This window comes from Harpia harpyja, chromosome 9 (assembly GCF_026419915.1).
Source record: "Harpia harpyja isolate bHarHar1 chromosome 9, bHarHar1 primary haplotype, whole genome shotgun sequence".
Taxonomy (NCBI): domain Eukaryota; kingdom Metazoa; phylum Chordata; class Aves; order Accipitriformes; family Accipitridae; genus Harpia; species Harpia harpyja.
The window spans coordinates 45,717,871-45,739,448 of NC_068948.1; the positions used below are offsets into that span (position 1 = coordinate 45,717,871).

Sequence of the window (21,578 nt, forward strand, 5' to 3'; positions counted from 1 at the left end):
AGTGAGGGTGGCAGCGCGGGTGCCTGCTCTGTTGCCGTTGAAATCCCTGTGGTCTTTGCCTCTCAAATAGCAAAATCTGGCTACTGCTGAGTGCCACCGAGCCACACGGCATGGCCTTCTTGGAAATTCAGTGCTCTCACCTCTCTGTGGGACCCCATCTTACCAAGAACCCGTGTTTGCTCCCGCTCCCTGTATGCCCACAGCTGGGCTGCTCTTCCCATGCCTCGGTTTCCCTCAATAGGTAAAAAAAATGAACACGGAACATCTCGGGGAGCCTTTGAAAGTCACGGATGAAAGCCCCTGGTGAAAGAGCAGGGCTGCATCTCTTCTTTCTCCTTGCGCCTGTGCTGGATGCCCTCGGAGCTCTGCCTCCACATGCTTCCCGCAGTACTGCAGCAGCGTTTGCTCAGGAAGGCACAGCTCCGGGCACAGCGGCTGCTGCCCGAGCAGTGCTTTGAGGTACCCCAGGACAGCAAAAGTGCACGGGGGATTAATGGAGAGCTGCGTGTAGCTAAAGGCAGAGAGCGGACTCGAAATAGTCAAATCTCCTTATAAGCCTGGGGGAAACATCTTCCCTCTCTGCATCATCTGGCTCCTTTCATTTCTCCGTCAGAGCACTAAGTTTGCTGGGGGGTACCTGGGGGCATCTCCCCGTGCTGCGCTTTAACAGAGTGGCACTGCGAGCTGCCGTGGGCTGGGGAGGTGGTGGGATGCTTTGATTCACCATCCAGCCTGGAGAAGAGATGAATTCAGTGATGGGGCGTTAGGAAGTAGGTAGCTGGCAGGTAAATGTTCCTCCTTGGGGGTGTCTGGCCTTTCGGAGGTCTCCCCAGCCGAAAGGGGAAAGCAAAGCTGCCCCATTTTGGGCTGTGGTGGGTGGATGGGCTCCAGTGTGAGCCCTGGCACTCACGCAAACGCGTGGGACGGCTCAGCTTCACCCACCCCACTCCTGCCCCGTGATGTCCCCTCGCCCACCGCCCTTCTCTGCCGGGGGACCGCAGTCCCCATCCTCGCACCAGGTCGTCGCAGCAGCCCTGCTCAAAGGGGAGGACTATGCTGCGCGCCGTGATGTCCGCTCAGGTTTTGTACGCCAAATTCTCTGGCCTGTGACCCAGCCAGGTGTCTGCTTGGGATCACAGGCGGGATTTCTGCTGGAAAAGCTGAAACGAAGCCTGCGCTGGGGCCATCAGTGGGGCTGGCAGCGGGCTGGGGCTGCCTGCTCCTTTTTTTTTTTTTTTTTTCCCTCTCCAGCCTTGAAAGAGAGGCACAGAGCTGCCCGTAGCACACAGAGCCCCTGTCCCATCTCATCCACCCTCTATCCGGCTCTGGAGGGGATGCTGGAGGAGCAGGGGGATGCTAAGGAGGGGGAGCGGCAGCCCTGGCCCAGGAGATGCTGCCAGCAAAGGGTGTTAAGCCCCTGCAGAAATTTCCTCTGCAATACAGATTTTTTCAGAATGGCATTAGAGCTGTGAAGGAATTACTGAGGAAAGGCCATGGGGGGAAGCGGGGAGGGGGGAGCGCTTGGCAGCTCCATCGCGGGGCTTAACTCACTGTAACGTGATCCTAGGATTCCTGTTTCAGCAAAACCGGCGTCCCCAGCGGAAGGCATCGCTGCTTAATCCAGCTGAAACGAAGCCTTCGCAATTAGCCGGCTGGTTTGGCAAACTCTTGCGGTGATTCAGCAGCTGGCTGGAAGGTGGCACTTCTCCCGCCATGCTCCTTTGGGTGGTTATCTGTAAATACTGTGATTTCTTCCTCACCGCTGAGGATGTTTCTTTCGTCTCTCGTTTGGCCCGTTAGAAAATGGGCTCGCGGTTCCTCCGTGGAGTATTATTTTTCAGATAGCCTCGCTAGCGCTGTAAAAAACCTTTCTGGGCCAGGTTTCCAAGTCCTGCAGAGCCTTGGCTCCGAGGACACAGTCCTGCAAGCGAGGGCTCTCCAGCTCCATCCTCCTGCGGGATGGAGGGAGCAGGTCTGGGGTGAGGTCCCGGGGCAGGGCGAAGGCGTCAGCCCCACGCAGGTCCTGGGGCGGTGGTGGCGAGCTGCGTTGTGGCTGCTTGAAGCACACCGGGCGTGCGTGCTCGTCCCAGCAAGGGTGGTGGGTTGGGGTTGGACGTGAGCACGGGACAGAGGATGGTCCCTAACTGGTGACGGAGGTTACGCGTACCTGCCTGGCCCAGAGGCTTTGGGGAAGCTGTTGGTTTAGAGGCGAGCGTGATTCTTCCTCTGTTCTCAGTTGATGGAGATTGTTTCTCCTCCAGCTTTGCAAGAGCCCCGTGTGTTCCCCTACCCTCAGGGCAAGGAAAGGAAGGAGCTCGCTGGACCCCAAGGGCACAGTCCCATGCCCAGGATGGGCACCTTTGGTCCAGGCTCCTGTGTATCCCACAACCTGAAAGCTGCAGCCACGCTAATTAAGTTGATTGAATCTGCGGCCCCTCAGCAGCATTTCTGGGGGGGGGAAGGTGGTGTCGGCCGCAGAGAGCAGTCGCGCTGCCCCAGCCCAACCTGCCTCCCCTTGCCCTGCGCTTCGCCTTCGGGCTTGTGCTTGTTGCGGCCGGGGGCTCGGCTGCTGAGGGTGTGCACGACGTCCCTGCTTCTGCCTTCCCTGGTATTTTCGGAGGGGCAGGGGCTGGGCCAGGAGGGGATAAAGGCAGCAGCTCCCTCCTGCTCAACCCGGTGCCCTCCCGGGGGCGGGGGGGGGGTGAAGCTGGGTCTGGGTGCCTTGCGGGAAAGAGGGGTGGTCAGCCTCGTCCCCCTTCAGCCGACCCCTCTGCTCTCTTGCAGCTCACCCTACAGAGCACCAAGTCCCGCGTGGCCTTCTTCGAGGAGCTCTAGGAAGCGACCAGCCGCTCCGCACCGCTGCTGCCTGCCGGCCGGCTCCCCCGCCAGCCGGAACCTCTCCCCCAAGACCGGCGTCGTACCCCAACCGGGGCCGGGGAGCCGAGCATCGCCCCCCAGTCCCCGCTGGGTGCTACCAGCCTCTGCACGCCGACGGACTCGGGGCTCGGCCGCCCACAGACTGTGTGATGTTTTCTAGCTTAGTGTCCATTTATCCTCCTCCCTGTCCCTCTTTTTACCTTTTTTTTCCCCCCCCAGCCTTTTTGTTATTTTTCTAGCGTAGATTTTTGGCTCAGCCCTCCAGGCTTTCCCCCCTGGTGCCAGGGTCAGGGCTGCGGCCGTGCCCCCCAGCCTGGCAGCCGGTGGAGGAGCGTGCCGAAGGGTCTCCCCTGGCAAGGATGCCATCCCTCCGGGCTGCCTTCTTCTGCCGGCAGCGGCCGTGCCAGCCCCGGAGCCCCGCGCCGGCGGTGCCTGGAGCTCCATTAGGAACACAGAGCATGTTCTAGTAGAGTGCTGTAAATCAGGGGCCGTCGCGCCGGCTCTCCCAGCGCCCGGCAGAGGTGGGAGGCAGGCGGGCAGGGAGCAGGATTAGAGCGGCTGCAGGGACCTCGGTCTATGGGGATTAGGGCTGCTGCTTCTCTGGGGAGAGGAGGCAGAGGCAGGAGGTGGGGAGGAAGGTCTCCTCCTCCTCCTCCTCCTCCTTCTTCTCTCTGCAAGGGATAAGGAGCAGGAGAACAGCTAGTGCCAACCAAATTAAACCTTTTTTTTCCTGCAAACTGTGACAGACCTGGGCAGCTTGAGGCCAGGGGGTCTCTGGGGACTCAGGGCCAGGCTTTCGCTGGGTGCTCAGCTCCAGCACCCCGTAACGCGGTATGTGGCCCCCCCCCAGCTCCTCTGAGCCGGGGGCTGCCTGTGTCCTGGCAGGCGAGCACTGGGGCTGCCTGCTCCTGCCTGTCCCTAAGCGGGTGCCTTTGCTCACAGCTCTGACCCCCCAGCATCGGCCGCGGGGAGAACAGGGATGCCCTGACCTTTCCTTTGTGTCTCCGTCCCAAATCCTGCCCTCTGTTCAAGGGGGGGAAGCCTCCCTTCCAGCTGCAATTTACCCTTTCACGGAGCCGGTGCTGCCCCGGGCATCCCCCGCATCCCCTCGGGACCCCCAATTCCTCCCTTCCACAACCTCATCTGACCTACAGCCACACCGGAGTCGGCCGGAGGGTCAGCCCCGGGGCTTGGCATGTAGTAGATCGCATCCTGAACCCTTTTTATTTAAAACCGCGCTGCCTCGGATCGACTCCCCGCACGTGGCTGCGATTCGGATGGCTGTGGCCTGGCACAGCCGCTTTCCCGTTCCCCTGGACTGTTGTACTCGGAAGAAATAACGGTTTTCTCTTTTGTTTTAATAAAAATTCAAAGCACTAGGAGGGGGAGCTGGGACTTGTTTGGTCTTTTTTCTTTGGGAAAAACGTCGCGAAGCCCTTCGCTGCCGCAGTTAACGGCAGGAGGAGGTTTTAATGGAAAGCACGGCTGCGGCCCTGGGATCCCTCCGGCAGCTCCCTGCGGGGCCGGGATGGCTCCCCCCTCCCCATCGCTCTGGGGGTCCCACTATCCCCAGTCCCTCGGGGCTCCTCCATCCCCTCTTGCAGCAGGGTGCCCTTCTCCCAGGGTTTGGGGTGCCCTGGGGGGGGGTGAGCCCCGTGTTTGCCGTCCCTGGGGCTCTGCCTGACGCTGCCTGATCTCAGCCTGCCTGGAATAAATAAACGATACACTGCATTGACCTCCATTTTTTAATTAATTACAGATAAAACCCCGTTGGTGACATGGGGACTCAGCTGAGCTGCCGGCCCCGAGTCGGGGCTGCCCGTGCGGCTTCACCAAACCACCGTCTGTGCCAAACACTTGGGCAAGACCCGACCCTGGGGGGGCTGCTCCCGGCCCCCCCGGCCCCACTGCGACTTGATGCACTCAGCGATGGATGCACTTGTTCATCTGCTCACCGGCAGCAAAACCCCGGGAGATTAAACGGAGCTCGTGGCGAGGGCTCTGGTCCCCTCCGAGAAGCTGGTGGGCTGGGGGGGGATGTGGGTATTTTTTCCTTTTTTTTGTTGTTGTTTTAAGCAGGGCTGATGGAGGTGGGATGGGGGGTTTTTTTGGCAAAGGGATGCTGATGGGGAATCGGGGGAGATTCGGGGGCTGCTGGGAGGCGGTGGGCGAGGGAAGCGGAGGGTGACCTGATTTCCCACGTGTGGGGCAGGAGGGCTGCCCACAGCCACCGGTGTCAGCCACGCAGCTGGTGCGCTGCCCGCAGGGAATGGGCAGAGCCCCCAGCTGGGGGATTTGGCCCCAAATTGAAGCCAAAAGGGCTTTTCCCAGCCCAGGCCGTGATGCCGGGGCCGGCACAGCAGCGCAGGGGGATGCACTGGGTGCCGGGTCTGGTGCAGGGGGGGGGTCTCCTTGTCCCCTCCAACGTGGGGGTTCCCCCTGCTCGCTCACAGGGGCCATGCACACCGGGAGCCCTGCACGCTCACAGCATTGCGCACTTGCAGCCTTGCGCACTTGCAGCAGCATCGCACGTTCATGGTGTGGCGCACCTGCAGCCTTGTGTGCGTACAGGATTGCACGCTCACAGCATTGCATGCCTGCAACCCCACGTGCTCACGGCCTTGCACACTTGCAGCCTCGTGTGCGCACAGGATTGCATGCTTCCAGCCTCGCGAACTCCCAACATTGCATGCTTACAGCATTGCACGCTTGCAGCACTGCATGGCTGCAGCCTTGCACACTTGCAGCCTCCCACGCTCCCAGCTTTGCATGCTCGGGGCCTCGCACGCTCACAGCCTCACAGTCGCAGCATTGCACACGTGCAGCCTCGCACGCCGGCAGCTTTGCACGCTTGCAGCCCCACAGCCTTCCCCACTGGCAGCATTGCACACGCGCAGCCCCCCCCATGCTGCAGCGGGCAGCCCCATGCCAGCTCCTTGCCTGCCCTCCCGTGCCGCAGGCTGGGCCATTTCTCCTCTTTCAAAGGAAATTTCATTCTGATTTTTTTCCTTTTTAGCAAAACTAAATTCATCAGAGCTGAGGCGGCAGCAGAGGGGGTGTGGGTTGGCTGGAGATGACTTTGCCCAAGGAAAAAAGAACCATCAAACAGTATTTCCCATGTACCTCTCCCAGCCCCTTCCTCCTGCCATGGATTCCTCGGGAAGGAAATTGGGGTTTTTTTGCTAACCCAAGGCAACAACTGAGCATTTCAGCAGTGGTTCTCCACGCACTTTAACGGTGGCGGTGGCTTTGGCACAGGCTTGGGGACGATTTCTTGCTCGCATGAGCATCCCAGTCCCCAAACCCTGACTTGCAGCAGAGAGCCGGGGCAGGAGCGGGGACTGATGGGGAAACTGAGGCAGGGACGGCACCGGCGAGGCCATCCGGCTCCAGGGGCTGCCGACCGGTATGCCAGCCTTGTCCCACGGTGCCGGAGGCCAGGCAGCACCCAAGGCCTCCCCCCCCACCCCAAATCATGGACTGCCACTCCAGCGGCTGCTCCGCACCCCCAGCTGCCCCCCCTGCACCCTGGGGTGCTGCCCCGGCGTTGGGTGCCTCAGGTGGGTGAGGGAAGGAGCAGGGAGCGGGGGTCAACGGGGAGAGAGGGGGACACTGGCAAACCCCCGGGGCCGGCTGCAGGGGCTTGGGGTGCTTCTGCACGTGTGGGCTCGTGCGGGGAGCGCGTGGGCACGAGAGAAGTGCATTTGCACGAGGGTTGCTTTTGCATTAAGGGTCTGCGCACGCAAGGGAAGAGAATTTGCACGCGGGGTGTGCATTTGCACAAGGGAAGGGCATCTGCGCCTGGGGTGTGCGTGCCCAGGGAGGTGTTATTTGCACGGGGAGGTGAAGCGGGGAAGCGCACCCATGCACCCCAGCCGTGTCGGGGTGCAGCGGGCACCCTGGCACGCAGGACGGGTGCTCGGAGCCAGCACGCAGGCGTTAGTCAGCACCGGGCCGGCTCTGACTCACTGCTTAATGGATGCAGGCTGGCACGGCATGGCATGGCACGGCACGGCACGGCGGGCACCTGGCCACAGGCCAAGGTGGGTGCAGGCTGGAGCTGGGGGGACCGGGGCACCCCAGGGCTGCGGGTGGCTCTATGGGGTCACCCTCTGCCCACCGGCAACAGGACCCAGCACGGGGTGGGAATTAGGGGAGCAGCCCATGGGACACCCCATCCCTGGTTTTGGGCACCCTGGGGAGCTTGGGGCACCCATGGGCGCTCAGCTCCCACATGGTTCGGGGCTGGGTTGCAGGATGACAACGTAAAAAGCTGCTCCCCAGGGGCAAAGCCAGCCGGGGTCCTGCTCTTTGGGGACAGCATCTTGGGGACATGGGGACTTTATTCCTTCCTTCACCGGTGGCTACCAGCCCTGTGCCATCCCGGCCATCCTCATCCATCCTCATCCATCACCGCCGGCACAGGTCGATGGCTGGCACAGGGCTGCCGTCTGCATCCCTTCACCTTTTCCTCTTCCCAGCCCTTGGTCCTCCAGGGAGAAAAAGGGGAAAGAAATTGAAATGAGGAGAGAGAGGGGAGGGGAGAGGCAGCCTCACCGGGGGGACGGCACCCGGGGACCTCCCTGCTCCCGGCAGAGACCTGCCGAGCTCGGCGCATCTCCCCCTGCCCTGACGCCTCCCCTGGAGCAGCCACCACAAAACTGTAATTAAAAGCCTGACGTGTGTCTTGTCGGCTTAATTAGGGGCTTAACGGGATAAAAAGGATTGCCCGTGGGGAAGCCACAGCTCCAGAGCTGAAACCTCTGGCTGGTACCAGAGTTGCCCACTCAGCCACCGAGGCAAGAGCACCAGGGAGGGGATAATATATGGATGCTGTAAAATAAAAAGCACGTGGAGCTGCTCCAGCCACCAGTTTCCCTGCGAGAGGAGGATGAATCGCCGGAGGCTGCTCGAGCCGAGCAGGGGGGATGTTGGGCGAGGTGTGATGGGGTGCAGGACCACGCGGTGGGCTGTGGGATCACGGTAGGGTGCAGGACCTTGCGAAGGGGTGCAAGACCACACCATGGGGTGAGGGACCACATGGTGGGATGCAGGACCGTGCAGGGGGGTGCAGGGCCACGTGATGGGGTGCGGGACCACGCAGTAGGGTACGAGACCGTGTGACGGGGCGCAGGATCATGCGATGGGTTGCAAGACAACATGGTGGGGCACAGGACCATGTGGTGGGGTGCAGGATCATGCAATGGGATGCCTGAACTTGTGGTGGGGTACAGGACCACACAGGGAATGCAGGATGCCGTGGTTTGGTGCAGGACCATGCAGCAGGGTGTAGGACCAAGCAGTGGGGTGCAGAACCATGCAGTGGGGTGCAGGACAGGGTGGTGGGCTGCACAACTGTACGATGGGACTCAGGACTGCACAGCGGGCTGCAGGATGACGTGGTCTGGTGCAGCAGGCTGCACCACCACATTCTTCGGTGCAGGACCACGCGGTGGGGAGTGGGACCTTGCAGTCTGCTGCAGGACCGTGCGGCAGGATGGGGGGCCATGCAGCGGGTCGCAGGACCGTGTGGTTTGGTGTAGGACCATAAAACACGCTCAGGACCAGCCATTGCCCAGGAGAGCTCGTGAGCTGCTGCTCTGAGAGTGCGAGGGCCGACATCTCTCCGGGCATGGAGGAGAGCAAGCCGGCGCTGCTGACCAGCACACGGCCGGCCCTGACGGGGACACGGCCCTGGGGAAGGAGATGTTGCCTCCGCCAGGATCCCACCCCTTCCCCCTCGCTGCTAATTTTCCCTCTCCTGTTAATCACCCCAGGTGGCATCATCCCTCCCAGCCTCCCCAGGGCATCTGCTGCCAGTGCCCACCCTGGGGCTGGATTTGGAACAGGAACGCCGGAGTCCCGCTCCCATCACCTCCTCCTGCCCGGCCACGGCATCACCTGCTGCAGGGACACCGGGCATCGTCACAGCCCTGCTGGGATGCTGCCTACTGTCGGGCTGGGCATCGTGGTGCTGAGTTCTGCCTGCTCTGGGCATCCTGGCACCGCGTACCACCAGGTCCTGGCATCACGGCACCGGGTACCACCGGACGCTGGCACCATGGCACTGGGTACTGCTGGGTCCTGGCATCGTGGCATCAGGGCATCCAACAGGTCACAGCATCCCAGAAAGATGGAGCTGATGTCGCTACCTGACGTCGCTGTGCTGGCATGGCACGGCTGATTGCCGGTGTCTCCTGGCGAACACCACCGGTGCACCAAAGATTGGATGGGAGCAGAGCCTGGCCGGGCGCAGCCGAGTCCTGAAAGCAAAACTCATTGCAGGGAGGGTTGTTGGGATGGTGCATACAGAGAGGAAGAGGCTGTAGGGGTGCTGCGAGGGAGGTGTGGAAGCAGTTTCCAAACAGTCTTAACGCTCAGCCAAGGTTTTTGTTTCGGAGTCTGACTTCAATGTTGGCTGCGGCAAAGAAAAGCCGCTCAGTGACCTGACTGGTCCCAGCGCCCACCCGTACCACAGATGCACAGGTGCTGTAACGTGGATTTTGTTGCATTTATTCCTCTTGCTGCAGCTGTCACTGAGGGCATGGGCTGAAGGTCAGCCAGGTGGTGTCAGGGATGGCTTCACCATCGCATGGTGCCCTCTGGGGCCAAACGCGGCTCTGCCAAAGCCCTCCCCATTGCTCCCCCTCTTGTGTGCCCCTTTCGTAAAGCTGGATCCCACCATGTGCTACCACACTCCTTCCTGGGCAGGCTGCGCTTCCCACAGATCTTTTTTTATGCTGTTAATGAGTTTAGGAAGGTCTTTGACTGAGGTCTCTGGGAGTAATGTCCCCGCTTGCCTTCAGCATCCTGGGCTGCATCCGCTCGGAAGGATGCTAAGAACAGGCTCATTTCAATTTTTCCCAGTTTTCATGAAGAAAAATTTGTCCTAAGCAGAAGTCTTGCCTCCTCCCACCGAGGGCTCTTTTCCTCTTTGCAAAGCCATATTAAATGGGGCTCTCAAAGCCTTTCTCATTCTCCCTTCCCTCCCCACCTGCACCAGCTGCCTGGAGCTTTGCCCAGCATTTCCCCCATCACGAAAATGCATCCCAATGCGGGAATGGCCACGGCCGCGCTGGGTAGCGGCTCCCAAAACCTCCCCGGTGGGTTATCACAGCCGCCCTCCCCGGGTTTAATAGCGGGCGCTGGGAGCTGGCAGCCGGTGCGGCGGCAGGGATAACCTTGCAGCTCGGTACGTTGCAGCCACCCCTCTTCTTCCATCAAGCGTTCATTTAAGAAACATTTCACTAAATACCCAGCTGACAGCAACGGCCCTGGGAGATTGATGCCTCCGGCGCCTCCGAGGGCTCGGTGCCAGCGGGTGACTTTAAAATGACACAATGGCCACCCCGGGACCGCTCACGTCCCCTCCCTGTGCTCAGCGTGAGCGATGTTACATCCCGAAGGACACTGTGGTGTCACAGCCCCCCCCAGCATCCTCACGCTGCCCCAGGGTGGGTTGTCCTGGGTGATTTGAGGACACCCAGCCCAGGTTTGTACCGTCCCATCCCTGCCAGGTTTCCCCATCCCTGTGAGTTTTCCCATCTTCATCCCATCCCTGTGAGTGATCCCTATCACCATCCCTATCCCCATTCCCATCCCACACCTGTGATGGATCCCCATTCCATTGCAATCCCCATCCTCATCCCCATCCCATCTCCTGTGAGGTATCCCCATCCTATGCTGATCCTATCTCCAACCCCATCCCATCCCCACCCCTGTGAGGGATCCCCATTGCATTCCAATCCCCATCTCCATCTCCATCCCCATCCTCATCCTCATCCCCATCCCCATCCCCATCCCATCTCCTGCGAGGGATCCCCATCCTATCCTGATCCCATCTCCATCCTCATCCCATCCCCACCCCTGTGAGCGATCCCCATTCCAACCCCATCCCATCCCCATCCCATGCCCATCCCATCCCTGCCAGGTTCCCTCTCTCCTCTGCAAGGACAACTGGGAATTTCAACTGGGGGGACGTGACAGAGACCAGACTTGCGAACACCCAGATAAATGGAGCTGGCAGGATACGCTCAGCACCGGAGTCTCTGCTGGGCAGGGGGACGGCGGGGAGTGAGAAGGGCATCTCAGCCCTGCCAGGGGAGGCTGAGAAAGCAGGCTCAGTAATAAATGAGGAGGAGAAGATTAAATTAAAGATAAATCAGCACCGTCTTTGTGCCAGCATGGCTTTATTCCTTTTAATTTCCCCCCCTCCCAATCTTCCCGAGAGAAATAAAGGCGTTGATGTCGGGATATGAACCTGGGAGCAAGCGCTCTGGAGAGCAAGATCCTCACAAAGCTGCAAATAAGATGCAAAACTCCAGGCCTGAATTACGCTTCTCCCGCCTCGTTAGTGGGATCAGCTAATTAGGGTACCACCCCAGAGGGTCGGGAAGGTGCTGCCATCATGGGAGGGATGAAGGGATGGGGGGGGAGAGGTGGCATTGACCTGCCAGCAAGGCTGGCCCGAGCCCCTAATAAAAGAAAGAGAGAAGTGTGAAGAGGAACCACTAATAAAATAATGGGAGAATTATGAAGAGGAACATTTGCACCACCCCAGCGGTGCGGGAAATGTGTAAATTGCCAGGCTGTGGCTGGGATTTTAAGCTGAAATCCCTGGGGTTTGGGGACGCTGCTGCCTCCACCCCATCACCTCAGTGCATGGTGATGGACTGAGATCCGAGGAAACAAATTCAGAGCTTCTCACCCTGAAATAAGTGAGGAAATTGCAGCAAAGGAGCCGTGGGGCAGAGCGGTGGGTGGCCGTGCAGATTGTACCGGGGGAAGGTCCCAACCTTCATCCCGTGAAGAAGAGGATGGTGCGGCCGAGCAGGATGGGGGTCTCCAGCCAGGCTCAGGGGAAACACCAAGACCGCTCCGCTGATGATCCCTAATGAGCAAAAAACCAACCAAGACTTCAAATGCAATTAAGCCATTGTTTAATTCTCATTTTTCCCCCATGCCGCCGCACGCTCACGCCCTCCATCCCCAGGGATGAAGCAGCAGAAGCCGGGACGGACCGGCTGCCTCCCCCATCTGCGGGGAAGGATGCTCCGACAGATCCTGTTGCTGCTGAGCGTGGAGATCTCCCTGGGGGATTTCTGGGGAAAAGCCCAGAAATTTGCAGTATTATTCCTGCCGGGGTTTGGGTGGTGAGAAATTAATGAGTTTCCACCCTGGGGCCTCCGGTGGGCAAACGGAGAATTAATTGGGAGGGCAACTTCGTTAACATTGAGGAGCAAATTGATCTGCTAAGAAAAAAAAGGAGATTTTCAATTAGGCTGCTTTGCCTTTTTTGGGTTTCTTTCTCTCCAGAAGTCCCTTATGATTATCAGCATCCTCTCCCTCAGGGCCGTGCTGTGAGCTCAACCGCAGTATTAGACACTGGAGACTCCCCATGGGGCGCGGGTCCACGTGCCCCAACACCGGCCCGAGCTTTGGTGGAGGATGAAGTTTTATCAGAGCTGGAAAAAGCCACCCCCGAGCAGTGACATCCCGGGAGGAAGGATCCTGCCCTGGGAGCCAACATCCCGCAGCATCGGGGATTTAATCATCCCTGAAATTCCCCAGCTTGGGAAGCGCGGCCGTGGTGGTTTTCCGCTGCCGGGAGAAGGAAATTTCTCCCAGCTAAAAAATAGCTTAAAGGGGACCCCAACTGGTTAAAATCAACCTGCGGCTGCACAGGCAGCGCTGCCGGGAGGCAGCTGGGGACGGGCGATGGGTTTTGGGGAGCCCCGGCACGGGGTCCCGGCCGATGCTCCTGCCAGAGGTGGAAGGTTTAGCGTCGGGGTGGGTTGGAGCTGCCGTCTGCCCAAAAATTCCCAGCAGCGTGGAATTGAATGAGGCAAGAGCTGAGGATGGGGCTGGGGTGGCTATGGGATCCCGGGGGGATTTTAATGAGGGGGTTGGAGCAACAGGAACCCGATTCTGAAATTTTGGGGGTTCTCGTGACAGTCTTGGAGCCTGTCCAGCTGTGCCTCAGTTTCCCCATCGCTCTCGAGCGTCTTTGGGGATCGGAGGAGCACCTGAGAGGTGCCAACTGTCCCCCTTTCTCTTTTCCACCCTGTTAGGACTCTGGGGTCCCCCCCTCTTGCCCCCAACCCCTTCCCTCCCACCTCAGCACCTCCAAAGGCAGCCTCCGGCGGGGAGCAGGAGCTTTGGCAGCCTCCCCGCACCGCTGTGCCCAGCCAGAGAGATGCCACCCAGGCACGGGGGACACGGTGGCCCCCGTGTCGCAACGGGCCGGGGTCTGCCGGGGGCCACCCCCACCCAGGGAGACAAGCCAGGCAAGGGTGACAGCAGGACTTGGGAGGAGAGAGGTGCCAGATCCCTGGCAGCATCCCTGCCTGGGTACCGGGGCGCAGACGGATGCCACGGGGACACAGATACCACGGGGGACGTGGCACAATGACAAAGTGAAGAAAAAGGCGAAAAATGTGATCAAGGCTTGGGGGGAAGCGGGGACGGAGGGCTTTGCTCCCGGCCCCACTTCGCTCCTCTTCCACGGCTTGTTTTTCCTCTGGAGCTGGAGCAGGAGGCCCGGCCGTGGTGTCCCTGCCACCCCACAGCACGCTGGGGACCTCGGGGTGACCGCTGCCCTGGTCCAGGGTGCTGGGTGCAGGGACCTCGGGGTGGTGATGGCCTGGGGTGCTGGGTGCAGGGACCCTGGGGTGACAACGGCCCGGGCACGGGGTGCTGTGTGCGGGGAACCTCGGGGTGGCGGCAGCCTGGGGGGGCCAAGTATGGGGACCCCAAGTTGTCGACTGCCCGGACGCGGGGTGCCGCAGGGACCCCCCATCTCTAACGCCAGCACCGGGACCGCCGTTCTCCACCACCCAGCACCCACCCCGGTCCCTCCAGCAGCACCGGCGCAGGATGCGGCCGGGGACTCCCACGGGTGGCCGTGACACCCTCTTTACCGCAACTCCCCCCCCACCTCCCGGAGGGGGGGAGGCACCCTCTCCTCCCCCCCCCCCGCCCCCAGCCCCATTTGCCGGGCGGGACCATTCAAAACCCGCCCCCCCCCGGTGTCCCCCCCCTTCCCCGGATTCCGCCGCCGCTTCCCCGGGGCCGCGGCCGAGGATGCTCCGTCTGCCGGCGGCGGCGGCGGCGGCGGGGGGGGAGCGCGTTCCCGGCGGCGGGGGCTGAGCCAGCGGCGGGGAACCGAGCCCCGGCCCTGCCCGGGACACTTAGCGGGGAGGAAGAAGAAGAGGAGGAGGAGGAAGAAGAAGAAGAAGAGGCCGCCCACGGCCTCGGCCCCGCCATGCCGGGCCCCACCGGGGAGCGTGGCCCGGCGGCAGCGGTTCCCCGGGGGCTGTGAACGACCCGGGGCCGGCGGAAGGTGGCGGGGGGGGGGGGGACGCCCCGGAGCGGCATGGCCAGCCCCGTCCCCCCCGCCGCTGCCGCCGCCGGGATTTAGCCGGTGCCTCCTGGATGCTTTCGTCTCCCGTTGCCACTTCGGGCGGGCATGTGCGCGGGGGAGACGGGCCGCCCCCAGCGGACCCCCCCAGCGCCCTGACTCCCCGGTGAGGGGCTCCGCCGCCGGCCCCGTCCCGCCACCGGCCCCGGAGGACGGCGGAGAGTCCGCCCGCCCGCCCCGGCCCCGCTGGCCGGTGGGTGCCGGGCGGGGGGCGGCGGGGACCGGTTAACTTGGTTTTAGCCTACCCCGGTACCGGCTGGGGAACCCCCCCACCCCCCCTTCCGGAGGAGATTTGGGTTTAAACTTTGGCTTTTTGGGAAGCCCCGAAGATGCCTTTCCACCCGGTGACGGCGGCTTTGATGTACCGGGGGATCTACACCATCCCCAACATCCTCGCCGAGCAGCACCCCGTGGAGATCCCCGAGGACGAGCTGGAGGGTGAGCGGGCTGGGGGGGTCGGGGGGGGCAGCCCATGTGGGGTGCGGGGTGCTCGGCCCCCCCGCCGGTGGAGAGGTTGAAGGCGAGCGGGATGCGGATGGATGGATGGATGGATGGATGGGGAGGAGGAGGAGGAGGGGAGGAAGGAAAGCGTGGGAGAGAGCCGGGCAGCGGGAGAGGGGGGACACGGGGGGGGGGGGTCCCGGCCCCGGTATCGCCGTTGTGACAATATGACACAGCAGGGACCGGCGGTGGCGGCGCGGGGTTGGACCCCCCCCCCCTTCCCCGGCGTGGCGGGGCCACCCTCCCCGCTGTCATAATATGACAGTGGCTGGTGGCGCGGGGGGCCCCGGGGGCGGCTGTCACCCGTGTCACCCCCCCCCACCCGGGTCACGGCAGCCCCACGCAGTCCCGGTGCCACCGGGCTCCGGCCGGGAGAAGCGGCCGCCGGGGCTCTGCCCACCCGTGCGATGAGCGGGGCCGGTCTCAGCTCGCTATCACCAGAATGGCTTTTTCCACCCCAAAAGTTTACCGGGGCGGCGGGACGGGCGCTGCCGCTACCCCCAGGCCACGCCAGCTCGGGGTGTCCCTGGGGAGACCCACTCTGCTGGGCACGGGGGGAAAGGGGCTGCAGCACCCATGGACCCTGGCCCCCAGCACGGGCACCAGTACTGCAGGGGAAACTGAGGCACAGTGCGGCCCCACGCACGGCCCCGCTGTGCCTTCAGGAGAGGATAGAGGGGGCTCGGCATCAGGCCTGGAGCCCGTGGGGACTGCCCGTGGGGAAACTGAGGCACGGAGCCCCAAGGCTGGCGGGGGGGGGGTGAGGGTCTTTGGCCCCAAAACTTGGCCGGGAGCCCCGAGCAGGCAGGGACATGGGCTCACACCGGGTGTGCGAGAGTGTGTGTGTGTGTGTATGTGCACAGCTCTGCAGTTGTGTGCGTGTGCGCTTACGTGCCCAGTTACGGCCTCACTGCGGGGGTTGTGCGTGCGTGCACGCGTGTGCGTGCACACACACCTTCGCACGGCCCCACTGCGCGTGAGTGTGCGCTCACCCATTTTCATGCACATGCACATGCACAGCCTCGCTGCAGGGTGTCTCCGTGTGTGTGTGTGTGCGTGTATGTTTACACACACACAGCATCACTGCAGCGCGTGTGTGCACATGTAGAGCCCGGCTGCAGGGTGTGTGCGCACACGTACAGCGTCAGAGCAGGATGGGTCCATATGCACGGCCCTGCTGCAGAGAGAGTGTGTCTGTGTGTGTGTGCATGCACAAGTACAGCGTCGCTGCAGGGGGGAGGCGTGCATGCACAAGTACATCACTGCACCGTGGCTCTCTGCGTGTGTGCACGCACAAACCCAGCATCGCTGCAACGTGGTCGTGCGGGCGTCCATGTGTGTGCACGCACGAGTACATCACTGCAAGGCGTCGGTGCGCGTGTGCATGCACAAGTACGGGATCGCTGCAAGAATTATGTGTGCACAGCCTCACTGCAGTGTGGCTGTGTGTGTGTGCACACTCACCGTGTGTGTGTGCACGTGCGCCAGGGTGTTGGGGCGATGCACCCAGCCTCGCGCAGCACCGACGGGTGCTGACGGGCCCCGGGGTGCTCCCACCCCGGGGGTCCCCCCCAGCACCCCACCTGCGGCCGCACGCCCGCTGCGCCGCGCGTGGATCGATGGCAGCGGCGGGAGCCCCAAGGTGACCCCACGAAGGCGTCAGATACCTGCACCGCTGCGGAGGGGGGGGGAGGCCGTGCTGCCACCCGCTCCCATCTCCGCCCCGGTCACCCTCCAGTTTGGGGGGACGTTCGTGACACCCAGCCACCCTCCCGGCCCCGCAGCCGCCCCTCGGGGCTCCACGTTGGGGCTGAGAAGTTGCAGGGTGCAAATCGTGGCAGGGTGCTGCTGGCTCGGCCGGGGAGGATCGGGGTGCCCTGGCTGGGGGGGGACACAACCCGCTGGGACCCTGGTTTGGCCACTGTCGGGGTATGTCCTTGCCTTTCTCCCAACACCCTGAGACAGGGGATGGGGACCCCCCCTTTAGGCGGTCTGGGATGAGCATCCTCGAAGGATGAGTTTTGGGGGTGCCCAGACAGGAGCGATGCTCCCCGCGAGCACTGACACGGGGAACCAGGAGCGTTCCCCTGCCCAGGCAGGGATGCCAGCCATGGAAAAGCTCAGCCATCAGGCTGGCAGGCCAAAAAACCCCCAAACTCCCCCAAAACACCTCAGAAGACGTCACCGGTGGGCCATCAGCCAGGCAGGGACGGCCCCAAGCACTGGGGATCGATAGCACAACCCTACGCGGGGTTTTTCCCCCCAAAACCCAAAGTTCTCAGCCCCTGTTTCTCCCACCCGGCTCCTCCAACACGAAGCCCTCCGGCAGCCGGCAAAGACCTGCACATTTATGCTGCCCGGCACTGGCAGCTTTGCCGCCTGGCAAAGGAAGAAGGCACTGACATCCCAGCCCGGCTTCCCAGTGTTCCCGATACAAATTCGCCTGGTCCCTTCTTTCCCATCAGCCTGGTTCCAGCTCTGCATGTTGGGGGGCATCAAGAAGGCAGAAACTCCCCCCAAAAAGGAGCAAAGCCCCGAGCACAGCGGGAGGCAGGATGGAGCCGATGGGCACCGTGAGGCTTTTGGGTGGGCAATAGCCACGTGGCGTGGCAAGCGCCGTGCCTCAGTTTCCCCTCTGCCCTCCGAGCTTGGCGCAGCCTCTCCCTGCCACCCTGCAGGGATCTTCCGCCGCATCCCAGGGGCTCATTTTGAGCCACAAACCCCAAATCCTCCCACTTTCTCCCCCGCTCCATCCCATCTTCCTCTGCACGGGAGAGGGCTGAACACTGAAGCGACCCCGGCAAGAGTTAGTATTTTTTTGGCTGAAGCGCGGCACAGCTCCGGCACCCACTGTGTAACCCTGGGATGGGTACGAAGTCCCCAGGGGAAGACATGGGTGCTGGCACCCAGCACCTTCCCTGTGCCAGCACCCGGGGCCCAGGGATGCTCCCAGCTGGATGCTGCAGCAGTGTGGGGGTCTCCCTGCCTGGACCCCCCCCACCCTGGTGGGCATTCTGAGCTCAGGCATGTCCAAGGAAGGTGTTTTTGGGGCAGGAAGCTGAGTTTTTGGCTGCGGGGGGGGTGGCCAGGTGTTGGCAAGGGCAGGGTGGGTACTGCAAGCAGGTGGCCGGAGTTGGAGCAAAGACCTTGGGGTCCATCGGTGTCTCCTGGGGAGGTCAGACCCTTCTTGGGGAGGTTTTGGGGGGGCACATGCTGCTGGAGACACCGTGTGTGTGACTCATCCCTGCTCCCCCCTCACAGAGATCCGTGAAGCCTTCAAGGTGTTCGACCGGGATGGCAATGGCTTCATCTCCAAGCAGGAGCTGGGCACGGCCATGCGCTCCCTGGGTTACATGCCCAACGAGGTGGAGCTGGAAGTCATCATCCAGCGCCTCGACATGGACGGTAGGACGCCGGCATCCCGGGACGGGGACAGGGATGGGGATGGGGATAGGGATGGGACCCCCAGCACCCTCCCTTTGGTGAAACACCCAATTTGCCCCATTTCCACCTCACTGGCTGGTGGCTGCCGGACCCGACGTGGGATGCAGGAGGACTTGATCCAGGCTCTGCCTCATGCCCAGAGCCTCCTGCTCATCCATCATCATCATCATCGCCACTGCAGCTTCGTTTAGGAGGATTTAACGATCCTGGAGCTTTTGCGGGTGGGAATGGCACCTCTCCCAGCTCGGCAGACCTGCGGGGACTGGGCTGCCGGGGCCAGATCCTGCACCCCAGGCCATGCCCTCCCCACCCAGTGGGCCGGGCTGGCCGTGTGCCTCCAGCACTGGCTGCCACCATCGGCCTGTCCCTGTCGTTCCTGTGCTCATCGGGACCTTAAAGAGCTCGTTAATTTATTGGTTTCCTTTTTTCCCCCATTTAAAAGCCTTTCCGGCAGCGCTGCCAAGCCGCCGTTCCCTTCATTACTCATCGTTAGTGCTGGCCTGACAGCCCCGACACCAGCATCCTCCGCAGCCGCAGGATACGGCCAGCCTGGCAGCACCCTGCCCCTTGCCAGCACCCCCCCCCCCGGGGTCACGGCCACCACGGGGGTCCCCAACTGGTACTGGGGTCCCCATTGGAATTAGGGTTCCAGCCAGTGTTTGGGGTCCTGGATGGTGTTGAGGGTCCCCAGCCAGCATTGGGGGGGCCCCAGTTGACACTGGGGGTCCCAAGCTCACACTGGAGGTCCCCAGATGGCACTGGGGGGGGGTCCTCAGCCAGCACTGGGGGTCCCTAGATGGCATTGAGGGTCCCAGCCGGCACTGGGGACCCCAAACTTTGTTGGAGGTCCTCACCCAGTGTTGGGGGTCCCCGGTTGGTTTTGGTGGTCCCCAGCCAGTATTGGGGTGTCTCCAGATAGCACTGGGGTGTCCCCAGATGGCACTGGGGTGCTGGCTGGCACTGGGGACCCCAGCCCATCTTGGGCATCCCGGCCAGTGTTGGGGGACCCCTAACTTTGCTGGAGGTCCCCAGCCAATGTCGGGGTCCCCACCTGGTTTTGGGGGTCCCTGACCAGCTATAGGGGCCTGGCTAGTGTTGGGGGTCCCCAGCCAGTTTCGGGGTCCCTGGCTGGTGAATTCCTAGCGTCCAAGGTCCCATAATACTGGCTGCTGCTCTGGGCCATCGCAAGTGGATATTAGTGACTCCTGGGTGGGATGGGGGGCTCTGGGTGCTGCCTGACCCCCCCCCAAGTGCCGTGCTCCGGAGCAGGGTCCCCCCAGGCTGTCCCAGAGCAGGGTGTCCCCAGGCAGCGCCAAGCCCGGCAGTGGGGTCCCCCCAAAAAACACCGAGGCTTGGAGTAGGACCCTCCCTGGGCTGCGCAGGAAGGGGAGCGGGACCTCTGAGCATCACCAAGTCCAGGCAGGGTGTCCCCCCACAAACAGCCCATGGGGACCCTCCTGGCGGGGGGTGTGCGTGGGGGGGTGTCACACGTGCCCGGGCAAGGGGTGACGGCCACCTCCGTGTCCCACAGGCGATGGGCAAGTGGACTTTGAGGAGTTTGTGACGTTACTGGGGCCCAAGTTGTCCACCTCGGGCATCCCGGAGAAGTTCCACGGCACAGACTTCGACACCGTCTTCTGGAAGGTAAGGACCCCCCCACCTCCCACCCGGGGGGGGCAGCACCCCTGGCCCCCGCACCAAGAGCACCAGGCTTGGGGTCAGGGTCAGCGTTAGGGTCAAGGTCGGGGTTGGGGTTAGGGTCAAGGTTGGGATCGGGGTTAAGGTTAGGGTCAGGGTTAGATTTGGTTTAAGGGTTAGGATTAGAGTTGGGGTCAGGCTTAGTTTTAGGATCAGGGTTAGGGTCAGGTTTAGGATTGGGGTCAGGGGCAAGCTCAGGCTCCAGGTTAGGGTTAGCATCAGCAGCCTGAAGATTTTCTGTCCCTGCCGCGGCACGGGGTGGCAGATAGTGCCAGCACCCGCTGGGTGCCCCTCGCAGGAGCAGCCAGCCCCGCTCTGCCGCGGGCTCGGCAAGACACCAGACACTTCCCTGCCCAAGAACGACGGGGGGGATCCATCCAAAACGCAGCACCCAAGGGTGCCGGGGGACCCCACAGCATCACTGTGCCCCCCCTGAGCGTGGGGGATCAGCCCCCGCCCGAGCCCCCCTGCCCGCTCCCCGCAGTGCGACATGCAGAAGCTGACGGTGGACGAGCTGAAGCGGCTGCTGTACGACACCTTCTGCGAGCACCTCTCCATGAAGGACATCGAGAACATCATCATGACGGAGGAGGAGAGCCACATGGGCACGGCCGAGGAATGCCCCGTCGACGTAGAGAGTGAGCGCCAAGCGGCCGGGGATGCCAAATCCCCCCACCAGCCCCGACGCCACGGGGATGGTACCGGCTACCTGCGATACAGGGACGGGTGGGTTGGGTGTTTGGGATTAACACCCCCTCTCCGGCTCTCTCCCCCACCTCCCCAGCCTGCTCCAGCCAGCAGATCCGGCAGACCTGCGTGCGGAAGAGCCTCATCTGCGCCTTCGCCATCGCCTTCATCATCAGCGTGATGCTCATCGCCGCCAACCAGGTGCTGCGTAGCGGCATGAAGTAGCGGGACCACCCCGAGCGCCTGCCGCCGGCCACCGACGGGGAGCCACACGTATAGCGAGGAGTAGAGAGATATATAAATATATATCCATATTCAAATCAGACACGCAAAACCCCCCCCCCGGGAGGGGGGCAAACCCGAGGAGGGGGAAGACCCGTGCCGGGTCCCCGCTGTCCCGGTGCGATGCGATCGCATGGCTGTTTGCAGAACATGGAAACTTTGATAAAGACCACACACAGACCTTTCCCCCCCCTCGCCAGAAACAAAAACAAACCGTAAGTGCATGTAACGTGCATGGAGCCCCGTGTGCTGCCCCCACCCCGCGCCGGGGGCGGATTGCCCCCCCGGGCGTAGGATCCCGTCGGATGCACCGATACTAGCGTCTATAGCTCTATATTTATGATAAAAACCAAATCATCCCCTAAGCAATACACGCGCCTGAGATGGTTTCTAGAGGTGGGAGCGTTTGCATGGACTTGGCTGCCAAGGGCTGGATTTCACACACCCCCCCTCCCTGCCCCGGCCCCGTGCCGTGCCTCAGTTTCCCCACCTGCCAGATGGGGGGGACGATGCCGACCTCCTGCTTGATGCACTTTGAGCTGACCCCCCCCCCCGGGAAGAGCCGGAGACACCCCGAGGCTGGGGAGCCCACGCCGGCTGGGGCCACCCACCCTGCACACCCCCCGAACCCCCCCCAGCCTGTATGTAGCACCCACCTGGGCACCAGACT

The 21,578-nt window shown here is 62.5% G+C and overlaps 2 protein-coding genes across 8 annotated transcripts in view; both read left to right on the forward strand.

The window, feature by feature from the left end:
• NF2 (NF2, moesin-ezrin-radixin like (MERLIN) tumor suppressor) overlaps positions 1-3,733 on the forward strand; it is a 49,004-nt gene extending 45,271 nt beyond the window's left edge. For all 6 annotated transcript variants that reach the window (XM_052796296.1, XM_052796294.1, XM_052796292.1 and 3 more), the window contains one exon: positions 2,785-3,733. Coding sequence is in view for 3 of the 6 variants with exons in the window: in XM_052796292.1 (XP_052652252.1) it covers positions 2,785-2,835 (51 nt within the window). In the remaining 3 variants the exon portion in view is untranslated. The remainder of the gene's footprint in view (positions 1-2,784) is intronic.
• A 10,200-nt stretch (positions 3,734-13,933) lies between these two features.
• On the forward strand, positions 13,934-21,072 carry CABP7 (calcium binding protein 7). Of its 2 annotated transcripts, XM_052796685.1 has the most exons (6): positions 13,934-14,402; positions 14,618-14,734; positions 18,059-18,202; positions 19,773-19,885; positions 20,424-20,577; positions 20,724-21,072. In XM_052796685.1, the coding sequence occupies exons 2-6, from the start codon at positions 14,626-14,628 to the stop codon at positions 20,849-20,851; spliced, it is 648 nt and encodes a 215-aa protein (XP_052652645.1). In that variant the 5' UTR covers positions 13,934-14,402; positions 14,618-14,625; the 3' UTR covers positions 20,852-21,072. The 2 variants fall into 2 exon arrangements, with proteins under 2 accessions (XP_052652645.1, XP_052652644.1); XM_052796684.1 differs by having other exon boundaries at positions 13,934-14,734.
• Positions 21,073-21,578: the final 506 nt, after the last annotated feature.